A 26108-nucleotide genomic window follows, 5' to 3' on the forward strand; every position below is an offset into this window, starting at 1 on the left:
TTTTTTTTAATTACATTAGGCAAAGGACTCTGGGAAACCTCAGCAGGTTTCCCATACCTATGTTCAGGTGAGGGTTATTGAAGAGAGCATTCACAAACCAACCGCCATTCCACTGGAGATTTTCATTGTCACCATGGAAGATGATTTTCCAGGGGGAGTAATTGGGAAAATTCATGCCACAGATCAGGATGTGTACGATGTCCTCACATACACGCTAAAGTCAGAGCAGAAAAGTTTGTTCAAGGTCAACAGCCATGATGGGAAGATCATTGCCCTTGGAGGGCTGGATAATGGCAAGTACATCCTGAATGTCTCTGTGAGCGACGGCCGGTTCCAGGTGCCCATCGATGTTGTGGTCCACGTTGAGCAGCTGCTGCAAGAAATGCTGCAGAACACAGTCACCATCCGCTTTGAGAATGTTTCCCCGGAAGACTTCGTGGGTCTCCACATGCACGGGTTTAGGCGCACCCTGCGCAACGCGGTGCTCTCCCAGAAACAGGACAGCCTGCACATCATCAGCATTCAGCCAGTGGCAGGCAGCAGCCAGCTCGACATGCTGTTTGCCGTTCAGATGCACAGCGGTGGTTTCTATAAGCCTGCCTATTTGATTCAGAAGCTTACCAATGCAAGGAGACACTTGGAAAATGTGATTCGTATTTCTGCTATCTTGGAGAAGAATTGCTCTGGACTGGATTGTCAGGAACAACACTGTGAGCAAAGTCTGTCTATTGATTCACATTCCCTGATGACCTACAGCACGGCACGAATTAGTTTTGTGTGTCCCCGCTTTTACAGGAATGTGCGCTGCATGTGCAATGGTGAGTACTGCTCCCTCTTCCCCTCCCATCGCTGCACATTATGTGATAGGATCCATTTTATTCCTCTGATGCAGATTAGATGGGGCATTTCAATTCAGTCCACTAAAGCACGACTGGCTGATGCGTTGTGGGAATTGATTTCTCAGGCTCGGGAAGAATTGTTTGTGTTTGCTGATGTAAATGGAAGTTTATGAACTTTGGCCTTTTACAACAAAGACTGCTTTCCTGGAGGCTCTGCAATCAGAGCCATCAGCCGGCTTCCAGGGAGGGGAAGGAGTGGAAGAGGAAGGACGAGAAGAGGGAGGGATGTAGTTTCCCAATCAGTTGGTGCCACCACTGGAATAAACCTGGATTGTGACCACAGCAGAGCAGCCAGGTCTCCAGCAATGCACCAGCAGTCTCCAAGGAAAAGCACCCCTGACCTAAGCCAGGCAGGTGGAAAGGCCTTTCCCAGTCCCGTTGTTGCAGACAACCACAGAAACCAATGAAGTATTTTATTAGCAAGCACTTTTCCTGACCTTTAATGCTGCAGTAGGGGACAGGGTAGGTTTCAGGCTCCTCCATATTTTGGCAGAGATTTCATATGGGCTTAGGACAAATAGATTCATGAGCCAAGCTTCTGTATGATTCTGCACTTGGATTTTAAAACCTCGGGCAGTTATAATACTGGCTCTGTTTCTTTTGTTTGCCAGGCTATTTGCTCCTCATTCCACTTCATTTAAGAGCAGAGAAAAAACCTGCTGTAAAATCAATACATCTAAGTCTCCCTCATCTTAAGCACACATGCACGCACACACAGAGCAATACAAGAATTCAGCAGCCATATCCCTCAATAACCAACCTTTGTTTCTGCAGCAGTCAGCAGGGCTTCATGTTCTACCACTGACCTCAGTGGGGATGAAAATAGGCATAAATTGCATAAAACTTAACCAGAAATCATTTTTCTTCCTGTGGCACATGGATAATAGTGGCAAAGAAGTTCAATTCTGAAAAAATACCATGATTCTCTATCTGAGGTACATTCAAGAGTAGACTATCTGTCCACTTTTTAAGTAAGAGTCTTATAAGTTTCAAATAGACATATCTATCATAACAATAGCCAGCATTTTGTTACACATGAAAGGCTCTGAAGTAAAGGATTTTCACAGATTTAAAAGGGACAATGCTGCAATAGCCTCCATTCAGGTCCAGGAGCCAATGCGGGAACACTGTCTACCAAACTTTTTTATATTCTCTAAGTTATAACTTAGTCTCACTTTTCTATCAAGAAATCACAAATCCTCATTTCCATGGGGATAGTGATAGTCTTCACAGTCAGAAATTGGTTTTCTGGCAGCCAAAATTTTCACTGTTTATCATTTCATTTCACTACCTATTAAAGTCAATAATGATGTATTATTCCCTCTGCCTCACAATCCCTTAGCTTAACTCCAAAAAAGGGACTTTACAGTGCAGCACAGTTCTGACCCAGCAGCTCTCCTGGCACAGCAAGCTTGCAATGGAAGCAAAGAAATTCAGCTGGGACAGCGATTTCCAAATTCTCCTGTCATGTACCAGTCAATCCTCAAAATGGATGACAGGCTGCTGGAGAGGCACTGTGGTTCTGAGAGTGACTGTAGTCCTTAGCCTCTGGGCCATTTGTCATGGCCTTGAAGACTGCTGTGTGGGAACACTTGTAACAGGCAGCTTGTCCTGGTCCTGCTGAAAAGCTGGAGGGCTTCCCACTGCTCCTCTTTGAGCCACTAAGTGGGGATTTCCCATGGGGGATCCAGACGATTTGAGGTGGGGTTGAGCACATCCAGCCTGCCATGCAGCCTGTAGTAAAAACATGTCCAGAGCTGCTGAGTTAGGTATAGTTGCCAAAGAGGTGAGCACCTTGGTGTCTATTACTTGCACAGAAATAATACAGCTTGGTGGGAAGCAAAAATTCATGCTTTAGGCCTTGTCCTCATTAGTTAATGCTTAATCCTCTTCTGTTTTTAATTTAGGAGCCACAGAAAATATTGTGGTATTTAGGCAAACACGCTAAATAACACAGACTTGTAAGAGTATAATAGAGAATGTATGGGTAGTTTTGCTTTCATGAAAGCTAAAGGCTAGAGTAAAAGAGTTAGAAAAATGCAATACTTCTTCCATCAGTAGTTCTTATAAATAAATGCACAGATGCAGCAATTCCGGAAAAAGTGCACAAATTTATTTTAGCTTGTTTAATGAGACAGCATTAGCAAGATATTAGCGGTGTAATAAAAGTATTATACTTCATTTGTTGTTACAAGAGTTCCACATCCCGTAAATATTAATAACTTGAATTATGAAAAAGCCATTAAAATATTGCATATGTTTCCAGCTATCTGATTCAATTATGGCCCTGAAAGCTTGAGTTTGAACTAATTCACTCATTCTTGAAATATGTATCATACTTGGAGTGTTTTTGTCCACTGGCAGATGTCACAGATATGCACAATTTATGCATGCCAGCTGTGCATAACTTACCTAGATTACCTTTGTGAGCAAACAGAGTTATCTAATGTGAAAATGCAGGGAGACTGTAAAGTAGGCAGTGGGTGAACTTCAGAGGTTCAGCAGCTCAGCTCTGAAAGGGTAAGTTCAAAAGTTCACATGCATCAATCTTAGCTTTTAAATCAATAAAATTGAACTAAAGAGTTTTCCAATAACAGACTGTCTCCTTAGATTTTTTGTTCATCTGTTTGTGTTTGTATGAAAAATATTGTCACAAACTGAGGTTTGTGTCAGCATGACAGAGGGGCTATGCAATTACCAACCTCCCATCACATGGCACGAGGTATGCAAGCATCTGTCAGTGCTGGGAGAAATAAATGTAGGAGGAATGGAATAAATATATTCCTGTAAAACATTTGTCACCGCATTCTCATTTTTCAGAGGCAAAAATCTATTCCGTATTTTTTCATTATGCAAAGTAATTATTTTGTGTTGAGACAAAGATGCAGGGGCAGAGCAGGTTCTGTTGGGACCACTTTGCTCTACAGTTGTTCTGCATTATAATCTTACAAAAGTGATGGTACATTAATATGTTCACAGGAGAGGGATGGATTGAAATAATCTTGACAAATATGGGCATATATCTACATCTGTGCTGGTCACTTCAGGCCCCATTTGCAGATAGTGGGAAGAATGAGGTATTTTTAATAATGTGATACATCTCTCCCTAGATGTCTAAAATCAGTTAGATGAATCATGCCCTAAAGTTAGATGAGATGAATTCCATTTAAAATGTTGAACATGGTTCTGGCCTAATAGTTTGAAAGAATTTTTCTAATAGACCCAGGAGTGTTCAGCAAAAGTGTAGACACATCCACATTATTTAATCAAGAGAACAACAGCCTTGGACCACTTTCTCATGAAACAAGACAATTCAGACTTTATGAAGCCACTTCTAGTATTTTGTGAATGCTCTGACAGAAGGAAATCATAGACATTGAGGATCTGCTGTTAATACAGGACCTATTCTTCTGAGGTGATTTTTTTCTTCTGAGGTGATTTTTGGCCTCAGCTCCACAGAGCACACATTGCCTCTAAAAGAGTCCTGGCTGCTTTGAAGGACTGGGCATCAGCAACACAGTTCTTATGTGTGCATCACTGCTTTTGCCATTTTCAGGAAGCACACACATTCATATTAATGAGCTTGGAATTCTCCTGGCAAGGAAAAATTGAAGAAAAAGGTCTGTGCTTGGGAACAGAGAACTGCAGATTGCTTGGTTAGATCTGTCTGTTTTATGCCACCTTTGTTCAAGGAAGGTTTTCTCCCTGTGTTCCTGCAACTCTGGCTTTCAGGAATCCCCCTCCTTTCAAGTTTTTTTGTTTGTTTTTTTTTTTTTCTGTAAGTGAGGAAAACAGAGTCTTTGCAATACTCATACAGATTCAGGAGACTGGGCTGATAGAAAACCACCTAATATCACAAGGCTGAAGTTAAAATTGTTGAAGCACTCAATTTTCAAAATACATTTAAAATCCAAGAAGTGCTCCTTTTTTTAAGGAATAGGAATTAAATAAATCTCTCTTCTTGTAATGGAACAGTGTTTTCTGCCTCAGTATATTGGTTAGAAGATTGAAATATTTTTATCTTCTTTTAGAGAATTAAACTGAAGATGATCTGTCAAAATCAAGTGCATCTATTCCACCTTTTCCTGCCACGCACTGCTTGATGCTAGCTGATGTGTTTCTGTGGTACCTTGTAAAGAACAGTTTTTATTAATACTAATGTGAATTTCAAGAGAATGCTGTAGATTGTCTGGACCTGCCTAAAAAAAAAAAAAGATCAATTTGAACCTATATTTCTTGAATCTTTTATTGGATGGAAAATAGACCGCTCTTTGGAGTGGAAATGGAATGTTAGAATAATTTTATTTAAACTCAAGCTGTAAATCTTTGATGTGGACAACGTAACCTTGAACAATTTTACAATATTGCTCCACATAGTTGTGAAATCAGCCTGAAAATATGTGTTAGCTGGGGCAATGCAATAATGCAGATTTGTAGCTTATGTACTTATAACTATACAGACAGGCATAAAGCACTTCTCGCAAGTCTGAATATTTTAAAGTTTTGTGACAGCTATGAAATCCTGCTGCAGCAGATTGAATAAAGAGTTGGTTTCCTTGTAGTTTACCAGAAGGAGTATTCTTGGCCGTTCAGCATAAACAGTTCTCTCCACCGTCGCACGGAGTACGTTAGATCTTTTCCATATATTTTCAGAATGCGAAAGGATGGCTCTAAAGTACAAATCAGAGTTTGAATCGGATAAAAAAAAACCTGGCAGAGGTGGATAACAAAGGAAGCTGTTCCTTTATTGCTTCATGTCAAGTATACAGTCATAGGTTAGGGGATGTGAAAATTTGCAGAGCCACATTTGGAAATCTCACTGCCTCTTTCTGCTGCACAGTGACAAGCTGTGGGGCTTTAGTCTAAATGACATGTCTGTCAGCTACACAGAGGCTCACTTGAATTGCAGCCTCACTAAAGGTTTAAATTTGTTCAAAGAAGAGGTATACTCTGCAGACATCAGAATGCTGTGTATTTGTCACATAAGAATGAGTTAAAATAGCTAAAACAACCAAGGTGAAAATACAAAGCAGCCTGTAGAATTTTAACAACCCATTATAACTTCAGAAATAATTGCTACTTGCCATTGTATTCTAAGAAATGAGGAGTTTTATTCTAAAAAAAAAAAGCCAAACAAACCAAAGTATAGAAAACATCATATTCTCTGTTAAATTCTACAGATCTTACATTTAAATAAAATATTAATCTGTAGTCCAGAACCCTTCTTGATTCTATAAGGCTTAAAGTGTGACTGTGTACTGCAGCTGTTATTCCTGTTAATGTTACCTACTAATGTGATTAATAAAGATTGCCATGCATCATTTTCTAACAGTGCTGCAGGCAGTACTGTAAATCTTTTACTCCATAGACATCTCAAACAAATGTTTGATAAAGGAGGAGAGGATGTTAAACATTAAATTGACTGTGCTGTACATCAAGGAGGACATTTACAGTAATTGCCATATTTGTAGTCAGCCCATGTCCACTTTGAAAGCTACAGTAGTAATTTTTCTTCTCCCAGAAAATACTTACAGTGTCAGGTAATTTCAGCTATGCTTACTATGAGCCCTGCTTGGCTTGTACAAAAGTGTGAGAGCAGTAAGATTCTTTCTTTCATTACTTTTGGAGATGTACTCCATGACTGGTTGATTTCTTCCTTTATAAAGTATAAATAAAACAATGTGCTCAAAAATAAACTAGTTTTTGAATCTGATAAGGATCCTATAATATAGGTCCTGCAATATACAAGATCTGCCAATATTCAGAAAGCAATGGGTAGGAAGGTGCTTTTTATCATTAAATTCATCACCTGCATGTCTTAAATAAATTAACTTGATAAACAAAAGAAGAGGTGTCTGTCCATTCCCAGCAACTGCCTTTGCCTCCATTCATGCTGGGGCTGCAAATCAACAAAAGCAAGAGCAGGAGTGCCTTTTTTTCCTGCACTTGAAGACTGCTTTCATAACAGCCATACACAGATGTAGAAACTGACCCTGCATCTCCCAAGTACCTTATTGCAACCAAGAAGAGGCTAGCTGTTGTGGAAGTCACATATTTCTGAAAATTCATATATTAAGCAGCAATAGTTGTATTGTGTTTTGCATTATTATAGACAGTGTGTGCAAATCTTTTAAGATTAGGGCAATCAAAACATTAATTTAGACACTTTCAGAAGTTACATTGAAGTTTTAGCCAAACCCCATGAAATGCAAAAAATTCTTTTGGCATTGACAGGCTTTAAATAGTAAGTCCTTGACATGCTCAGCTTGATAGATGTAAAGAATTTAAGGGGTTTTGAAAAACCTACATATAATTGTGTCGCTCAAGTATTTTAAGCCAATTTAAAAGTCACTACAGTTCTGTCCCTGCAGATTAGAAAAAAGGAGGGCGGGTTTTGGTAGCTTGGGCAAACTGGATAGGATGTGAGATCTGAGAAATGTCAGGAGAAACATAGGGAGAGGGCAAGTTTGCCTGTGCTGTATGATCAAGCTGGCAGTATGTCCTGTGTAGTATGATAATGAAAAATCCAGGTGTCACTGTAGCCCAAGCATGGCTTAGAATCACAGAATATCCTGAGTTGGAAGGGACTCAAAAGGATCATTGAAGTCCAAATGCTGGCCCTGCATAGGACCACCAAGAATCACACCATGTGCTTGAAAACATTGTCCAAATGCTTCTTGAACTCTGGCAGGCTTGGTGCTGTGACCATTTCTGCCTCCTTAGATTTGCTTCTCATGGGTGTGCTGGGGGAAAAGGACTGCATAGCTTCAAGTAATTTTTTTCCCTCATATCTCTAAAGCCCCTGTGCAAGAAGCTTTGTGGGAAAATGAATGGCCTGAGAGTTATCACACACATTTATAAACCAGTTACTGCTCATAATAGTTCATTTTTATAATATGTTCCCATGGGGTTTAGGGCAGTCTTTGGAAAAGAACTATTGCAGTTCTACTGTGTACTTGCTCAAAAGCTGTTCCTTTCTGTGAAGGTTTGTTGGGGCTTTTTTGTTGTTGTTATTATTATTAAGCCATTTTTTTTGCTTGTACTGAAGTGTGCGATCAATAATTGTCTTTCATTACCCTTTTATTGCAGCAGATCATGCTTTACACTGTGGATCCTGACAGTATTTTACCTTATTACAGGAGGACTCTGCCCAGGGTCCAACGATCCTTGTCTAGAGAAGCCGTGTCCAGGGGACATGCAGTGTGTGGGGTATGAAGCCAGCCGGAGACCGTTCATCTGCCAGTGCCCACCAGGAAAGCTTGGCGAGTGTTCAGGTGCATGTCACAGCCATGAAGGGGGATAGATATCCTTGGACAATAAAGTGCTGCCATTCTCATTTTGTAGGCAGAGGTGGCAGTGAAGTTAACAGAAAATGTGCTGCTTAACCCATCTCAGCACGGGCACTTGGGGTGTGTGTTTATAAGCCCTATAAATACTTGTCTTTATAGCTAATGGGCTGTATGTAGACTGTGATCCAGTTTCTGTTTGGAAATTCCCACTGGCTTGCTTGAATACCAGCTGAGTAAAACAGGCTGCTGAGAAAACAGGATTTTTCCTAGAGAATGTTATGCCAGATGTTTTTCTGCCCATGGGCAAAGCTCTATAATTAACTCTTCTGCTTACTATTTAGATTACCAAAATTCCAACCTTTATTAATGAAAACACTACACTATCCCAAAAAGAAAGTTTGAGGACATCTGCTAGTTCTCTGCATCTGTGTTGTTCCCTGGGATATGAAGAGCCAGGTGGACAGCCAGTGAAGCAGAGCTTTCTGTTGACTTCAGTGAATCCCAGGCTGCAGGACAGAGGATTTGTGCTGTTTGCCTGATGAAAGCATGGCCGATAGTGAACTGTGGTCCTGGGCACTGATTGCAGGGGACTCATTGAGAGGGCTTGACTGACATCTGCACACACATAACTTGACACCCATAGCTCAAATGCCTAATGTACAGGTGTGGTCATCTTTGATTCCCTCTGTTATCAGTGAGACAAGACTGATGCCTCCAGGAGTGTATAAGCTGAAAAATGCTGAATACTTGGAGAAACTTCTTTATTTTTTTTTTTTTTTTAAGTATGGAAAATCAGAACTTTGCTCTATCCCCTGAAAAATAGCTTAAAAAAAGGAAATGCAGGAATATTTTGTAGTAGATGCCAGCTTTGTTTTCTCTCATCAAAAATGGGTTTTATTTATTTCTTCCTAGTCATTCTCGTTAACTTTATAAATTCTTTAATTACTTAACAGTTAAGGAATTGTTTTATGTATCACTAAAAGCACATGTGTCCTTTCAAAATGGTTGTTTCAGGCCACACTTCACTTAGCTTTGCTGGGAATAGCTACATTAAATACCGAGTTTCTGAAAATAGCAAGAAAGAGGAATTCAAGTTGGCTCTCAGACTGCGAACCCTGCAAAGCAATGGGATTATAATGTACACCAGAGCGAATCCCTGTATAATTCTGAAGGTAATTAAAATAACTTATCTTTTCTGCAGTTGTTTTTCTCGATTCTCTATTTTCTCTTGGCTCTTGATTTGGGGAATGCTGTTCTCATTTCAGCTGTAGATTGAGAAGATGAAGTCTGATTCTACCAGGGAAAAACAATTTCAACAACAGCAGCAGCAACAACGATCAGAAAAGCAGCTTGCTAGTGGTGCTTTACTTGGAAAATTCCCCACTGGGTACTGTTCATTATAAGCACATTATGTGTGTCTGTATGCAGGAGCCAGTCTGCACGAGATGTAAGATTTGGCCATTTATATGACTATGTAGTCAAAACGAAGCCTGCTGAAATTGCTGTTCTTCCCTTCTGTCCTGTCTGTGGTTAGAGGATATGCCCTTACTGTTCGTGAGCTAATTAAGGAAGCAACTGCTTAGAACGTGTCTCCTACTGAATATGAAGATCTCTGCACTCTGAGGATTAAGATTCTTTGTTGAGAGAGTCATGGGGTCAATGGAGATTGATACCAAATCAATATTTAATTGATAAGCTTTCCATGCATTTTTAGTATTTTTTTTTTTTTCTGTGGAATGACAAATAATGCAGAATGGAAAGGGAGTACTAGGCTCATCCAAGAGCCTGCACGTATAGTATTTCTGCTATAGCCTCTAAGGTACCAAATGAAAACATTGACATTTGTAATTCAACCACATCCTATAATTCAGCAGTGGAAGAAATGGTGCAGAGCCTTTTGTGTCTGTATTTGCAATCTTTAGGGTGCCTTTGGCTGAATGCTTAGGTAACCTTAAACTGGCTAGATGAGTTACTAATGGGCAACAAATAATTTCATGTCTGTTAGACTGAAATATTTCATGAGCAAGAGTACTGTCTGTCATTCACCAGGAACTGTCAGCATTGTTCAGATTTGCACGAGACAACCTCTGATTTGCGACATGTAGAAATGCAGTTTGAACTTCTAAGTATGTGTTTTTGTTTAAGAAAAAACCAAACAAAACTGCAAGTTGGAAGACCTTCTTTGATGTCTTCATCATGCTTGCTCTTAGCATCTGTCAGTAGGTAGTGCTTGCAATTTGGTAATTTCAAAAAAATACCTGGGAAAAAACAAACGGCCCTAGTGGAAGGTGCCAGTTGAAAACAATAAGAGATGATACAGAGATGGCCTGAATTGGAGTTAGAATGGTGATCATTTTGCTAGAGTTTTGTGCATAAAGATCTCATCATAAAGGAGCACAGCATATCCAGTTCATAGACAACTGAGTGAAAATACCCAGTTAAAGCAGGGAAATTTTGCCACCAAAATAGAAAAGTTGATGCTACTACTATTGCTACAGAAAGGAAAACGAAACCACACACACAAAAAAACCCCACATCAGAAAAAAAAACAAACAAACAAAAACCCCAAAACCAAATGAACACAAAAACAAACAAAACAAAATAAAAAAAAAATCCAAACCACTAAGAGAACCACCCTTTGCAATCATCTGAATTGTGTATTTAGTTGTGAGGTAGGAATAATGTTTTCAATCCCCATTTCACATAATCACCTAATTATTTTGCTTTGAAAGATGCTGAATTAAAAATAATATTTCAGGAAGCAGCAACAAGAGCAGTGGTTATTGTGCTGCAGTTTCAGTCAGCAACCTCCATGTCAGGCTGGTTTGCTTCCTAGGTCTAAGAAACGAAGAAAGAGAAACTAGAGAGCTTCATATGCAGCTGCTACCTCACATACCTGGTGAGTGAGGTCCATGGTTGTGTATGGATGCAAAGCCTCTACTTTGTCCTGTGCATTGATCAGGGGAGGACATGGGGAATTACCTTCTCAAAGCCTCATGCTCAGCTTTTCAGTAGGGCAGGATTCACTGTTGCAGTGAATCCTTTTCCCAGGTCTGGCACTGGGCTTCTGCATGCATGGGGTTTAAAGGAAACAAAATCATTTCATTCAGTATAGTATTTTTTTAAGAAATGGTGTCACTTAAAAGATCAGGAATTGTCAGAGTTTCATTTGTGAAGGTCTTTGAACGAGCAATATCAGGCTAAGTCCTCAAAAAACGTGCTCTGTGGCAGACAAATGGCATCATGCTCAAGGGATTCAGCCCTGTCGGGTCTCTTCAGGGATGGCAGCTGGCTCATGGACTGCACTTTGGGGATCCCTGACTCAGGTGTTTTCAAGGAAGTTACGCTTAGACTTTCTAAACACACATTTTTTTATTTTGTAAACGAGAGGTAAGGCTCCCTTTAACCAGGTACGAATGTTGGGAGGTAGAGAGGCACTCAGAAATGAGGCCATTAAGCAGATTAATTAGAGGTCTATAAATGTGAAGTTGTTATCATTTGAGCATTGCTTTCAATTAAATTAAACATGAGGAGAAGTTTTCCAAATAGAGGATAAAGGATGAAATCCTGTGTTCTTTTGAGCACTCTGGCATCACTCCAGCAAAGCACTTAATCACTTGCTTAACTTCCTGTATTTAAAACCAATTGGAACTATTCACATACCTTAAGCATCTACTTAAGTATCTGCTGGATTCGCACCCGAGGGCCCAGCACCATCACTGAGCTTCAAATAAAGGCAGAGGTGGAAGAAATTTAGACCTACAAGGTACAAGCCCGTGGGAAGACAGGCAGAAACACCTGTGCTGTTGGGGCACAGAGTGGCATTGATTGTTTTGAAGCAAGTCTCTGCCATTGCAGTCTGTTTAAACATTAATGCTGCAATATGCTTTTTGGTGCTTAAATGGCCAGCTTAATTTTGGAAGCTCATACATTTGTGATAACTCCAGGGATGGAAATATTTCATAATCTTAAGACAGTGTCCTTCCTGGATGAATAATCAATTCCATAAAGCAAACTGCTTGTCTACTACTTTGCTGAAAGCCTACCAGCTACACACTATTGATATAATAAAATAAGGGTGTTATTTATTCAGCTGTTTCAAATAAAGCAACTCATCCATTGATTCTGAGAGATTGGCCCTTTTTTTTTTTTTTTTTTTTTTTGCATGCTCTTGCTTTTAAAACAATTGGAGCAAAATGAGATGCAGGTCAATGTTGGCTTTTTTCCTTTGGAAAGATTGCATGTCCCAAGACCAGTACCAACCTTTCCTTTTTACCTATGTAGCAGCTAATTCAGAAAAGTAAGATTTAACCATTTAAAGCATTACAATGCCAGTGCAGAGTAAAATTCCATTTTTTTTTTCCCCCAAGGAATATAATGGAGATTCATCTTGTTTTGTGAAATTTTAAGGACTAAAAATAGGTAAAGAAAGACTTTCCATCATGCCATAAATATAGCAGCTAAACGATAAAAGGCAAGCATATGTTCTTCGGTCCCGGCAGTTAATGTGAAACTTTGCATGGTTTAGTTAAGTGTGTATTACACATTTTAATGCATTACTGCTGCATGGCTTATGCTGGATAGGACTGAAGTTTGGATATGATCCCAGTTGTGGCTGGAGTTGAAACGAGTAATGTTTTAATTAAATACACCGTTTTACACAAACAAACCTGAAATGCAATTCAGCTAACGAAATATTTCCCCAGATAGATTAGGAGGCAGCATGTTGTATCCATGGTGTTTGACTGCAGATGGACTGTGTGAGCTGGAGGTGGTCTCAGAAGAACCATTTGATCATTTTATTACCTATGTTGATACACAAATATGGATGTTAGCCAAACATCTTGGCCAGACTAATATTCTAACATAATTTACAGTATGTGTTTGGCTCTATTCTGCCCATTGAATGAAATTGTTGAAATGTAACAGATTGCATCAGCTTTTGGAGTTTTCACTGTTCTTTTAACTTCTCTACAGGTAAGGAATCTTGTGGCATATATACTTAAGTGTACATTAATCTCCCTGTCATAGTTGTTCATAACTGAAACTGTAACTAAACCCTGAGCCTAGAAAGCTCTGGGAAGTGGAAGCTTTGTGGGAATTTTCTGCCCAGCTAGGATGAAGCAGTATCTCTCTGCTTTCATGGTACAGAGCGTCTCTGCTGGTGCCATGGGCTGCACTGGTGAGAGGTTGCAAAGTTTGCATATCTTTGCTGTGAGATGGAGTAACTCAGGCTTTCTGCAGTGTTGCACTACATAGATGGATAAAGAAAGCAACACCACACATTCAGTGCTGGACCGACAGTCTGATGCTATCAGCTCTCAACCAGACCAACCATGCCACTGAGGTTATGGTCTGGATAACTGCTGAGCCTGGACAAGACTCTGGGTATTCATTGGATGCCCATATTTCTTCTTTGAATGTCCCTCAGTTAGCCTGAAGTTCAGCTTTTCTTGGTACCAAGGTCCAGGCTATAATCAAAGAACCCCCTCTGAGGACTGAGCAGTGACCCTGACATCTCAGTGGCTACAAGAAATCACAGGGATTAATTGCTGAGTGATGGTTGAATTCTTTGTGCTTAGGAGTGGGGACAGCAATTTTACCTGTTAGGTGGAAAAACCTTCTCCTCCCTGCCTGGCCAGTCCAGCTGCTAAGTACACAAGAGTGGAGGCCTTTGCAGCATCTGCTCCTTGCCCGTTCTTCCTGTTCTCCCTACTCCTCCTCAAGGTCCGTCAGGGGACAAATACTTCCTCCCAGCCCCTCTACAGCAAGGCCTGTGACCATCTGATTAATGAAAGTGCTTTTATGGTCCCATTGCTAGGGGTATCTGGGCATGTCACAGAGTCTTTAATGTATGTATCTGTAAAGCAGTGGTGTGAGGTAGGGAAATTACGTTATCCCCCTTTTACTGATGGAGACCTGAAACTAATGGCTTGCTTGAGATCTCAGAGGAAGAATGTTGCAGAGTGTGGATTCCCATGCAGATCTGTCATGTTTTAGGCTAGTACTGTAAGCATCAGACCATCCTTTCCATCTTTCACTCTAGTTAGAGGTTACTCGTGTTTCTTCAATAACAGGAAGGAAACTTAACCCTTCAGACAATATATATTTACTATATATGTCAGATCATCTGCTGGTGAAAAGAAATAAAAGTGGATAAGAAAGATGTATAAAACATATTTTAATGGCAAATCTTTTAGATCATAGTTTCCTGTATACAAATGGTGTAATATTTATCCCAGGTGCTCAAATGTGGTGTTGTATTTATAAAGATAATTGGAAAAACATGTTCTGTGAGTAAGAGGAATAGACATGAAGGCAGTAGGTCCTTCAGGACATAAGTAGTCATAGGGGAGGTATATGTATATTATACACAATCAGTAGAAGAGTTTCCATAGGAAAAAACCTTTTGAGTAAGCAGCAAGATATCTGCTTATCCAGTGATGCTGTTTTTCAAAGTGTAATATGTTGGCATGCATTTTTCTGTTTGATTTGTATTCCTGGTGAGACAGACCACACTTTCTGAGCAGCACCTTCAATGTTTATGGACTGTTTTGTTGCACAGGGAGGAAAGAAGCTATTGCTCCATCTCTGGAGAGAAAAAATTCTCTGCTTATCAGGGCATCTTGTTTACCAAGATTCCTCCTGAGAATCTGCTTTAACAGACCCAATTTCAATCTACAGAAACTGTTTACAACTGAGTTTTGAGTCCTTTAAGAAAATGGTTTTTAATGAAAAATGATCCAGACTCGTTATTCTATACATCCATTAGCCTTATTTGATTGAGCTGTAGGAGAATCAAGCAATCCCTTAAGCACATATTACAGTCATAGATCTGATTTCTTCTCAGTTTCATTACATCCCACAGATCAGGGACTGCAAAACAGCCAGTTGTTCATAGCAGGGGCTAATTCTAGCTCCTTCCCTTGGCTCCTTCTATTCCTCTACACCCCCTCATACTATGCAGAGTAAGTGGGCAGCTGGCATCCCTAGGGAACTTGCCCCATGCTTAGCACCTCTGTGTCCATGCTGCCAAGCAATCACTGAGCAGAGGACTGGTGTGGTTTATCCCCGGATTGCCCTGTGTGTTTTGGCCTGAGGTCCATTTCAGAGTCAGCCAGTCAAGAAACCAAGGATTTGCAAAGGAGAAGGAGATCCAAAGATCTACAGATCTCAAGGTTTTACCTTTAGCTTTTCCCTGGGTAGTTTTGTCAACCTCCAAGGACAAAAAATGCTGATAATGGCATGACAGCACGGTCTGCTCCTGTAGATTAACACTTGACTGTTTACCTTCAAGCCACATCAGGGAACCTGTCTGAGAAGAGTTTGAGCACACAGTCACATGCCAAGGGATGTCTTCATCTGACATGATTTAATGCTAGAAATGGCTAAAAATGGTCAAAGGCAGATGGACACTGCAGCGTCCTCACATCTGCATTTGCCATTCCAATTCAGCAGGCCACCAAAGCTGTATGGGGTTCTTGCACTGACAGCTGTGGAAACTCTGCTCTCACTGGGGGGAGCAGTCAGTCTCTGTAACAGATACCCGAGTGAGAGGACAATGTGAGCTGCCTGGAAGGATGAAAAATGACACAGCACCTGAACTTTGCAGGGGGATAAATAATGGGACAGAACTGTCTCGAAATGGGATTTGCAGAAATAAATACTTCCTAGAGCATGTCATAAAAGTAAAATACTTGGAAGAGCTTTCAGAGAACTTGAATCCAATTAATGTGTCATAAGAAATTATTTCCAACATTGTCAGCCATTTTAAACTTAAATGCCATCTGTTAGAGAAACCTAAAATCTTTGGGTAAACTGCTAATCAGGAAAGCAGCACTTTATATCCATTCCCTCACTCTGCACTTTGCCTGCCCCAGCAGGGTAGCACAGATTTTCTGTTTATGAGGACTTGGGATGGGTGAGGGAGAGGAGGGAGAGTGAGAAATCCCCTACAAACTCTCTAAATCCATGAGTCCAGCATAAATATTAGGAAAGAAAGAAAAGTAAGACCCATCTTATGTCATCTGTGAGGTATACACAGAACAGGTTGTGTTGCATCTTTGGGAACTAACTGACTTTTGGTCAACGAGTATCTTACTGTTTAATTAGTGATGCTGAACTTAGGATGTTTAGGGACAAATCCGCACCTTATTGAGAGCTCCTTAAAGTTACAGAAGCACAGGATGTCTGCATGAGCGGAGTACCTAACATCACCAGCTGAAAGTATGGGCACTGACTTTGCCACAAGCCTCTCAAACACCAAGAGGTGATCCTGTGCCCTGACCATCCTTCTGATAACATCAGCCACTGGGAACAGAATCACAGCTCTTGGACTTGCTGAGAGAGACACAGCTGTTCGACAGCAGAGCCAAGAGCAGAACAAGGGTCCTCAAGTCCATATCCTGTTCAGTAAAACATAAAATTATCCAGGTTTTCACCTGTGTTCTGCACCCATATGATTTTCTGTATTTTTAGTTTTCCTGCAGTAATTGGCTTTGGGCAAATTTGAAGTAAGCTGATATTTTCCACCTTATATTTTTTTTTTGCTCATGGTAAAGGCACAGTTTTTTGCTGTTTTAGTGTCATGTAGGAGAGCAGCTTTAACAGTGTGCAGAGACTGTCTAGAAGTTCTCTGTGCTTCCAGATTCTTTGTGAGAGCATATTATGAGACAGCTGAGTGCCTGAAGCAGTTTGATTTCTGTTTTCCTCCTGCAGATTGTCGATGGCAAACTCTGGTTCCAGTTGGATTGTGGAAGTGGCCCAGGAATCCTGGGAATTTCTGGAAGGGCCGTTAATGATGGAAGCTGGCATTCGGTCTTCCTGGAGCTGAACCGCAATTTCACGAGCTTGTCCCTGGACGACAGCTACGTGGAGCGCCGCAAAGCCCCCCTCTACTTCCAGACGCTCAGCACAGATAGCTCCGTCTACTTTGGCGCCCAGGTCCAAGTGGATAACGTCCGCAGCCTGACTGACAAGAGGACAACGCAGGTCCTGAGCGGCTTCCAGGGCTGCCTGGACTCAGTAGTCCTAAATAACAACGAGCTGCCACTCCAGAACAAGCGCAGCAGCTTCGCAGAAGTGGTTGGCCTGACGGAATTGAAGCTCGGCTGCGTCCTGTATCCCGATGCCTGTGAGAGACACCCCTGCCAGAACGGCGGCACCTGTACTGCTGTGCCATCTGGTGGTAAATGTTTTCATTACTTTATGGGCTTCCCCCTCCCCGTTTTCCTCTGTAATTTATTGCCAGAGATGGTTTAATGCAGCAACATGCTTGAAAAATCTCATGAACTCTATAAAACTCTGATAGGTATTGCAAATTGGGTAAAAGCTGTTTGCTCTATAAATAACAGTGAAATGGTGCCCCTTCTTATTGCATTAGTGTTCCAGGAGGAAATTGATTTATTGGCTGTTAGTATAATCCTATTTCTATAGAAACCAATAGAATTACAATTACTGTAATGTTCAGCTGGATTTTTCAGAATCCATTTACAGCATCTTTATAGCATTGAGGGCTGTACACAAAGATGGTGATTTGAAATGTCCATCACAGATGTAACAGCAGTGTTGCCTTACTCTGTTTCCGAAGCTGTCAGAAATAATTACTGAGCTGTCCACAAACACCTTCGTCCTTTTGGAAGTGAGTAATTTCATTACATGTCTGCATGGAAAATAGCAAGTTGGGCTCATTATAAACCCCCCTGAACTGTATTTTACAGCTTTCTCGGAGGCCTGAGTGCTCTAAGGTCTAAGTAATACTATCCAAATTTTATAGGGCGTAGATTTAGACTGTGCTTGTGTTGGAGTTTCCTATCCAGTGGTTATGTGGTGGTTTGTGTCATTTGATACCAGTGACTTACTGCAGTGCACAAGTTACCAGAACAGTCAGCATGTTAGCAGGAGAAAAGCAAATGGCACACATGTAGAACATTGCCTCTTGGGCAATTCTCTTTCTGCAGTGTAGGAGTTTCCCTTCCAATTCCCTATACTGTATTAGCATGCAGCATTGCACACCTTTACTGGCAGAATAAAACTTCCTCTGAAAAGGAGGTTGCTCAACAGAGAGGTTTTCTGCAAGTTCAGAGCTTTCCCTCCACTTACTGTCAGTGAGTTTTGGTCATGGTTCTCTAGGGAAGTTCCTTCCTAAACTCTTATTTTATGGAGCATTTAACCACTGTCCCGGAGCTTTCTGCTTTAATGTGTCCATGCAATTCCCTTGCACCCATAGTTATTATTTCTGTTTTTCATTAGTTTAAGCCTGACTCTCATATTTCCTTTCTTTGTCCCCTCCACCACACAGATTTTTTTAGGCCTAAACTTCAGATTTGTTCAAGGTTGACATGTGGTAAGATCTGAGCAAAACTGTGATAAGTTTCTCAGTTGGATAGGCCCACTCTTATAAAGTAAGTCCTGAAAATGTGGATTTGTCCATGCTGGGCTGTCTCAGCTAGCATCCCCTCTGGAGCTTTGGCTTTGATTCAGCCACCTCTTCTCCCATGCTATCACAAATGATGCATCAGGGATGCTATCAGCTTTGCTGTTGATGGAAAGAAATGGGAAGACAGTTAGAAGGAATGAAGCACTGCCCTGGTAATCCAGGATGTGTTGTGGGTCATGAGGAGAAATGTTGCTGCTCATGTGTTTGTCCTTAAGGGTCTTTATTTACCAAGGGAAGGAGAGAAAAGGAGGGCTGCACAACAAGGGCAAAAGAAAATAATTCTGAGACAGAAGGATGCTGCAGCCACTGGAAGAATTGCTAAGCATGATTATTGAAATTCCTAGGAAATATGGCTGTAGTATGTGCGTGAACGTATGTATGATGGCTTTGATTCAGAGTCCCTACTTAATAAATGAGGTTAACCATTCACCTCACATCCTAGGAAGCATGAGAACAGTTCCTTCTATTGATTTTATTTGAGTCTATTTACAGTATTGCTCAGCAATCTCATGATGAGTAAATGGAAACCTTTCTAACAGAACTCCTTACAGTAATTCTTTTTTTCCCAGCACCATGTGCATGCCAATTAAAACTGAGGGGAGACAAAGGGTAAGGGAGAAACAAGCAGCCCTGAAGTTTGGACCCATCTTATTACTGGGATGGCAAATATCATTTTCACATCAACAAAATTTGCTGCTGGAAGGCAGTCACAGAACTGATTTAACTTGCCTGTGTTCCTGCCTCGGCGAGGGGCATGTGCCCTGCAGGGATGTTTTGGCTGCCTGCCGTCAAAAAATCTGTTTGCTGTTTTTACTGTCTCAGCAGTGTGTGTAAATAAAGGATTGTTATAAAGCCATAATTCCAGTGCAGTGGGCCCTGACTGAATGTCAGTGGTTCTACAGCCTAGCCCTTAAGGAGAAGGCATGGGCATTTTTGCTTCCATTAGGCAAAGCAGTTCTGTTGTTAGTGTCCTCCAAATGCTGAAAGGCCACATAATTAAATTCTAAGAGTCCAACAGCATTGCAAATCTTAGTTGCAGAGCCACAAATTGCAGCATGCTTTTAAGAACCATCAACCATTGCACTTGCTGACATAGATGTTAGCAGCTGACTTCAATTTAAAATAGAAAAAAACATAACTTCATTTTTAAAGAATTTTCTTAATAATGAAATGGCAGCTTTTTTCATTTTTGGTGAGGGGAAGAATGCAAAAATGTACCATGCAAAAGTCCTTTTTGCAGTCACAAGGCATTCAGTAGCATCAGGATCTCTTGACTAATATTTTCTATGATATTATCCTCCTTTTTCAGTTTTTTTGGAGAAAAATGTTCCTTTTCCTAAACAGAGAGTATTTGGCATAAGATTTGTTTTAATAAATAAACCCTTTAGTTCAAATTTTACAAAGCAGATTTCACATACTGTTAGCATCCTTGTAGTTATGGACAGCCTACTGTGCTTTGCAAGAAAATTAGGAGAGAGAAAAAGAAAGCTGAGATTTATAGATAAGTTTAGAAGAAAACAGTCAAGCAAAGGCTACCCAACATTATAACATGAAAGAGTTGCTGGCTACGTACCAGAAGTCAAAGAGGCCATGTCTAATTTGCATATGATTTGCATAAATTGAGCATCTATACACAAACCTCTCTAACAGTGTTCCTGTTAGAGAGAATGTAAGATTCTCTATTCTATCTCTCTTCCTGAAATCTTCCTTTCAGTAGAAATGCCTACTGCCCTGTTCACCATTACTAAAAAGTTGCCTCAATTGCCTTTCACTTCATCCTGTGATTATGGGAATAGGGTCATACCATAGCCCTGTTTGGGGAAGTGCTCTGTATGCAGTAGGAGTGTGTCCGTGCCACTGCTGTCAGGGTTTGGATGGATACAGTCCCAGCAGCTTCACTGCGCCTGGTGCAGGGCAGGGCTCTGCCTAGGCTGCACAGAGCTCAGGACTCCCCACAGAGGTGTTGCCCCAAAGCAGGGCTGGCACAGGGCTAAGCTGACCCACAGTGGCTTTTTCTGCCTGACCTCTCTGCATATGGAACAGAGCAGAATGTGGATCTCAGCCTGTATGAGTGAGCACAGACAGCTCAGGTGGGAACTCCAAGAGTATAGAAAAGCCTCTCTGCTTTCAAACTCTGGTTTCTGAGCCAGCAGAAAGCAACCATGACATGAATCTCTGCTTGCTCTCAGGCAACAGTGTTGGCCAAGCGATGTCAGTGGTACAAGAGGGGGGGACTGCGTGTCCAGAGACTCCATGGGGAGATCCAATGCATGCTTAAATAGAGGTTGGCAGAGGGGAATCCACTCACTGGATCTGACAGCTCAAGAGACTCATAGCAGAAAGAGACATACTCAGTCTTATGACAATTTTCTTGGGAGACAGTGGAAACCACAGCCCTGAAGTATGGCCACATTCTTCCAGACTTTCCAGTCTCTATCCATAAGTATGGGTCAGTAAAGCTATTTATAAAGAAAGTTAGCATTTTGAAACCTGATGAACAGCATGACTTTCAGAAACAGCTTGGGTCTTTGAACTGAAATTTGCCAAGAAAACTCAACCAAGTGTTTAAAGTGCGGTTAAGCTATAAGCTGCTGAATATGAGGTCTTAAAATGGGAAATGTCACACAACCTTAATAATAGTGTGGCACTTCCAGGGCTGCCAATAGTAAATGTATGTTTATCTGCATGAGTAACAGTATGAGCAATCTGAGCAATAGAAAGCTTTACTGTAATCGCATGCAAAGAGTGCACCAAGGTTTTCAACCACAGAGAGAAACCTCATGCTTGTAAAGCCTGCAATTATAAGTATAGTTACTTCCTTTTAATTTGATCAGTCCTATATACATCTGGCTTTGATTAAAGTAAATGGCTTATATGAGTAGGCAATTTTATTTGAACATGAAGCATTTGAGCAGAAATATTTACTGAGTCAAGGACTGTGGGCAGAGTGTGGGGACATAAAGTCATTTTGCTTTCCCCACTCTTCACTTTTCTTCTATTCTTTTTTCTTTTTTTTTTTTTCATGAACAGAGCTAAAATCCAAAGGGAGGAGAAAATGCAGCATGGCACTTGGGTGGTGGGTTTAATACATGCTTTAAATGCTGTTGGCAGCATTACTCACAGCTGGTTTGGAGGATCAGAGAGTTGATAAAAAAGAAATAAGGGAAAAATCAGTGTAATAATACCACAGAACTGACCTGGTCTTACTAATGTTCTTGATCTTGCTTTTTCACACACCCAGCATACTGTGATGTGAGTATAACAAATGCACATCAATTATTTTTTTAAAGCTTTTTTAGAAATTCTAGGGGTGTTTAATCTTTTTAATATCTAGTGATTATAGGCATCTGTTCTTGAATTCCCATGTAAAAGCATGTACATGCCAATCTTCCCAGAAAGTACTGGTTCAGCAAAGACTGAGGTTTATTTTCATACCAACAAGTGGCAGCAGGCAATGATCTGTTTGAAGACAGATAAGTTAAATCTGGAGTGGCAGGACTCTGTATGGCTGAAGAACACACACTGCTTGAAGGTGGCCTGGTTTGACTATAGACCTACCAAAATGCAAATGCTGGGAGAGGTCCTCTTCACCTACAGTAGTTCTCATCAGTTAACTTCGTGTGTAACACTGTGTGGTCAATGCCAAGGGCAGGGCTGTTTCTGGACATTGAGTTTGTCAGGTCTAGCTGCACAGCAGGGAGAGAAACTACACAGAAAGACAAATGGAAAAGCCAAAGCCTGTTAACAGATTAAAGCCAGCCTGTCTTGCATGGGATAGATAGAAACAGGAGCATACACATGTTCCAAAAAAAAAAAAAAAAAAATTGGCGGCAGTTCGGAGCATCCTCTTTAATAAAGCCAAGTAAGCCTTGGGATAGACAGACATTCAGATGCTCAGGCTGGGAACGCTACCAGCGGAGATGTTCGCTACATAATGACAGCCCATCTGCTGATGGCACCATGCCTGCCTTGTGCCGCTGCCTCTGCTTCTTAAGTGCCAAACAAATACAGGTATAGGCAGGGAGCCTGTGTAGTGTCCTGTCTTACTGCATGTTGCTCTTCAGTAAGGTCTGGGGTGAAAAACACCTTTTCCTTTGGGTAGGGATATGCCAAGAGAGCAGTAAGAGCAGCTGTTTGAGTCACAGCAAGAAGGTGAGATTTAACTATGTAGAGGGGACTCAGACTGATGAAGGAGCATGAGAGAAGCCTTATAAAACAACCAGTAAGCCCAAGAAAATGTGTAGACCTATGTCTACATAATGTTTCAGGTCATTAATGATGTTTGATGCAAATCTTCTGATCATCATCTCTCCCTGGGCTTCACTTCCCACTGTGGAGAGGCTCTTGGAGGGCAGGACCAGGCTGAATTGGAAGACAGCTAGTTCCAAAGCCCTGAGCTGCACATGCTGAGGGTCTTCAGCATCAGCTGTTGGCTCCACAGACCCACTGCTGCTGCTCTGCAGGACTTGTTAATGTAAAAAGTCTGTATTGTTGTTCATAGCTTGTTGTTGCTCTTAGATCAGCTGTTGGTACATGCTGAGAATGTTGTGGTCCCACCCTAGAAGTGATTTATTAAAGAAATATGGATATTGATCTAGCACCAATATCCAAATGTGACGGACAAAAACTCTCTAACAGTTTGCAGTTAGAAAGTGTATGTTTATTGCGACGCCGGGCAGCGTGTGGGATAGCTCCCAAATACACACCGCTCCTTTCAAATGATTACAGAGTCCTTTTATCCACACAAGTATTGAATATCCAAAATACAAATACATATTCATAATTTAGTACATCCCATTCCTCGCTTTGTATGCTAATCATTTCAAAAGCTATTAAGCATGCGTAGTTTGTTCCTTGAAATGGGTCGGTGGTCCCTTTCATGGGGAGGGGTCCCAAAATGAGGAAGTAAATGAAGTCTTCCTCATTCTGACCTTTCTACCTTTTCAGTGCTAATATGACAAATGAACCTTGGTAGAACTCCCATTCCTTGTCTTCAATTGGTTTCAGAACAGAGGAGGCCCACAATTGTCTTATGTTCCTAAAAGCTATTTGTCAGTTTCTATATTCTTCATTATAAACCCAGCTAACTAAATATTGTGTTGACAAGCAATCAATTATTCGTTAACTACTAACTCTTAACTTCATCAAGGCCTACTTACAAAATCCCTTTATTTTAATTAACTCTAGTAAGGCTTATCTCTAGCTAAAATCTTAGCTCCTCTAAAATCTCTAAATCCCTTAAAGTTTATGTTTCAGAAGCTTTTCAAAGGTGTTTTCCAGAGCTTCCTGTCTCTTTCCACTGATTCCCTCTGAAGAAATACAGTGGTGACATCACAAAATTTGCCTTGGAGAGTGCAGATCAACATTTCTAGGAATTAAATATTCATGAATCTTAGAGGAAGCTCAGATGGACTGTATGATCCTAAATGCTGATGAATTTCCAAAACTTCAGTGTTTTCACTGTGAACAGGATCAAGCCCTACATTATTTAAAAGAGATTTTTCATCCCTTGCTGAGACGACAGGACACTGAGCCTTTTCTCATCCTTGAATGTGAGAAGTTTGCTTGTTATTCTTGTTCTAAACCAGAGGGAAGAAAGGAATGGTACATTAGCAGGATATTAAATTAAAAATTTAGTAAAATTCCTTTATTGGACCCAAGATGCACTCCCAGCCAGAGAGGTTTTCTTCACAATTTGCCTTTGTCCACAGCCATATGGCTAAAATATGCAGTAGCCGGCAAAATTACAGCCTCTGCTGGGAGTTTTGGAGAAGGATTGAAAGGTCTGGCAGGTCTTCTGGCTGAGTGCTATATGCTGTCTACTGAGCCATCATATCAGCTCTTCTCTTCCCTACTCCATGAATTTTGACATATGCTTTGCTGTGTTGGAGACCTCCCGGGTGAACGCTCTGCAGCTCTGAGCATGTGTGTCATGGAAAAGTTCTGTATCTTTTGCCAGTGGATTGGACTTGGCAAGTGTATGGCAGTGAATCCAATGAGAGGAAACACCAGTGATAAATATGGTAATTTAATACTGTCTTGTCTTAGTGCCTTCTTGATTTCTAACTTTGATCCTTAGACTTAGAATCTATAGTGAATACTGTAGTCTTCTAATATCTGATGTGTGTTCCACCATAATTAAATCAAATTGTGTGAAAAATGTAGGCTTTCAGAAGCAGATTTTTATTTTGGTCCTATTCATACACTGCTGAACAGGGCTCTGACCCATCTGGTGCATTCAGTTTCATCTCTTCTTACTATAAAATGCATAAATCCATGTTTTTTTTATAGCTGGTGGTAAAAATACATTTTTAATCAAATCAATACTTCTCAAGTTTTCTATAATGAACAAATGTAAACAGAATATGTTACAGAACTTAGAACTTAGCTGAAACAAACACAAGACATGAAAAGAAAGTGATTCAAAGGCTTTGTTGCCGATCATTCAAATGATTGGCACCTGAGAACTTGGTTAAAAAGCAACAGAAACTTGGCTTTTAACATCACTTTAGAGTTATGGAAGTTTATAAAATATCAGATAACAAATGGAATAACATATATTCTGCTGTTACATAAGACAACAGAACTGATTGTGAATAAAGTGGTTTATATTTGAATTGAACATTCTCCTTTTGCTTAAACTCATTGAGACTGTAAAAAACCTATAAAACATTAGTGTAAATTTTTGAACTATAGATGTCACTGTTCAGTCATAAAAAGGAAGCACTGAAACAGCCTTATTTATTCATGCTGTGAATTCTACCTACAGTCACAGGTTTGTAGTTCTTCAGACCCAGATCACTATAGGTCCAGAAAGCTGTTCACATTGTCCGAATGAGATATTTTTAAGACACAAAAAAAAATAAGCCCATCTTGCTGATGCTGACTGAACATGCTTTTTGGGAAGCCCAGAAGTTGAATAATTTATCTTCTTAACTCTGTAACCTTGGAAAGATCAGTGTGTCTGTCTCCCTTCTTGTAGCAGGACAATGAAACAGCATGATATTTGAGTATCTATTTCATTTATCTTCAATGAAATAATATTGAACTCTTGACTGAGTGTGCCAGCAAGTCTGGTTCTGAGTTTATTCTCAAAAGCTTGTCCTCATGAAAGAATTCAATTAGAGTAGCTGAACAAGACGAATTGAACCGTATAGGACATAAAAGATGTGGGAGTCTTGATGTAGAATTGTTTTTCTTATGCCTCCGCTGGGTTTTTCCATACTGTTTCCATGAATTCTTTTCCTTGTAACTGTGCTGGAAATTCCTGCCATGTTTGCAGAAAGAGTAACTTTTAAAACAAATATTTGGGTTTTTTTCCAGATGTATAGATAAAGTTTTTAAAAATACATTTAAAAGGCTCACCACTAAGAGATGATATTTCCACTATATCAGCTTGATTGCCAATAATTTTGACACTGAATTGAGTTGCACTCAACCATTTCAGCTCTAACTGCAGCTGTATTAATGGCAGGAAGGTTC

At 40.5% G+C, this 26108-nt stretch overlaps 1 protein-coding gene across 1 annotated transcript in view; it reads left to right on the forward strand.

Moving 5' to 3' along the window:
• Nucleotides 1–26108, forward strand: part of FAT3 (FAT atypical cadherin 3) — a 333799-nt gene that overhangs the window by 288092 nt on the left and 19599 nt on the right. Inside the window, exons 20-23 of the mRNA XM_053970651.1 lie at nt 20–818; nt 8039–8173; nt 9203–9360; nt 16907–17375. Of these exons, the coding sequence (XP_053826626.1) occupies nt 20–818; nt 8039–8173; nt 9203–9360; nt 16907–17375 (1561 nt within the window). The remainder of the gene's footprint in view (nt 1–19; nt 819–8038; nt 8174–9202; nt 9361–16906; nt 17376–26108) is intronic.

This window comes from Vidua macroura, chromosome 2 (genome assembly GCF_024509145.1).
Source record: "Vidua macroura isolate BioBank_ID:100142 chromosome 2, ASM2450914v1, whole genome shotgun sequence".
Taxonomy (NCBI): Eukaryota; Metazoa; Chordata; class Aves; order Passeriformes; family Viduidae; genus Vidua; species Vidua macroura.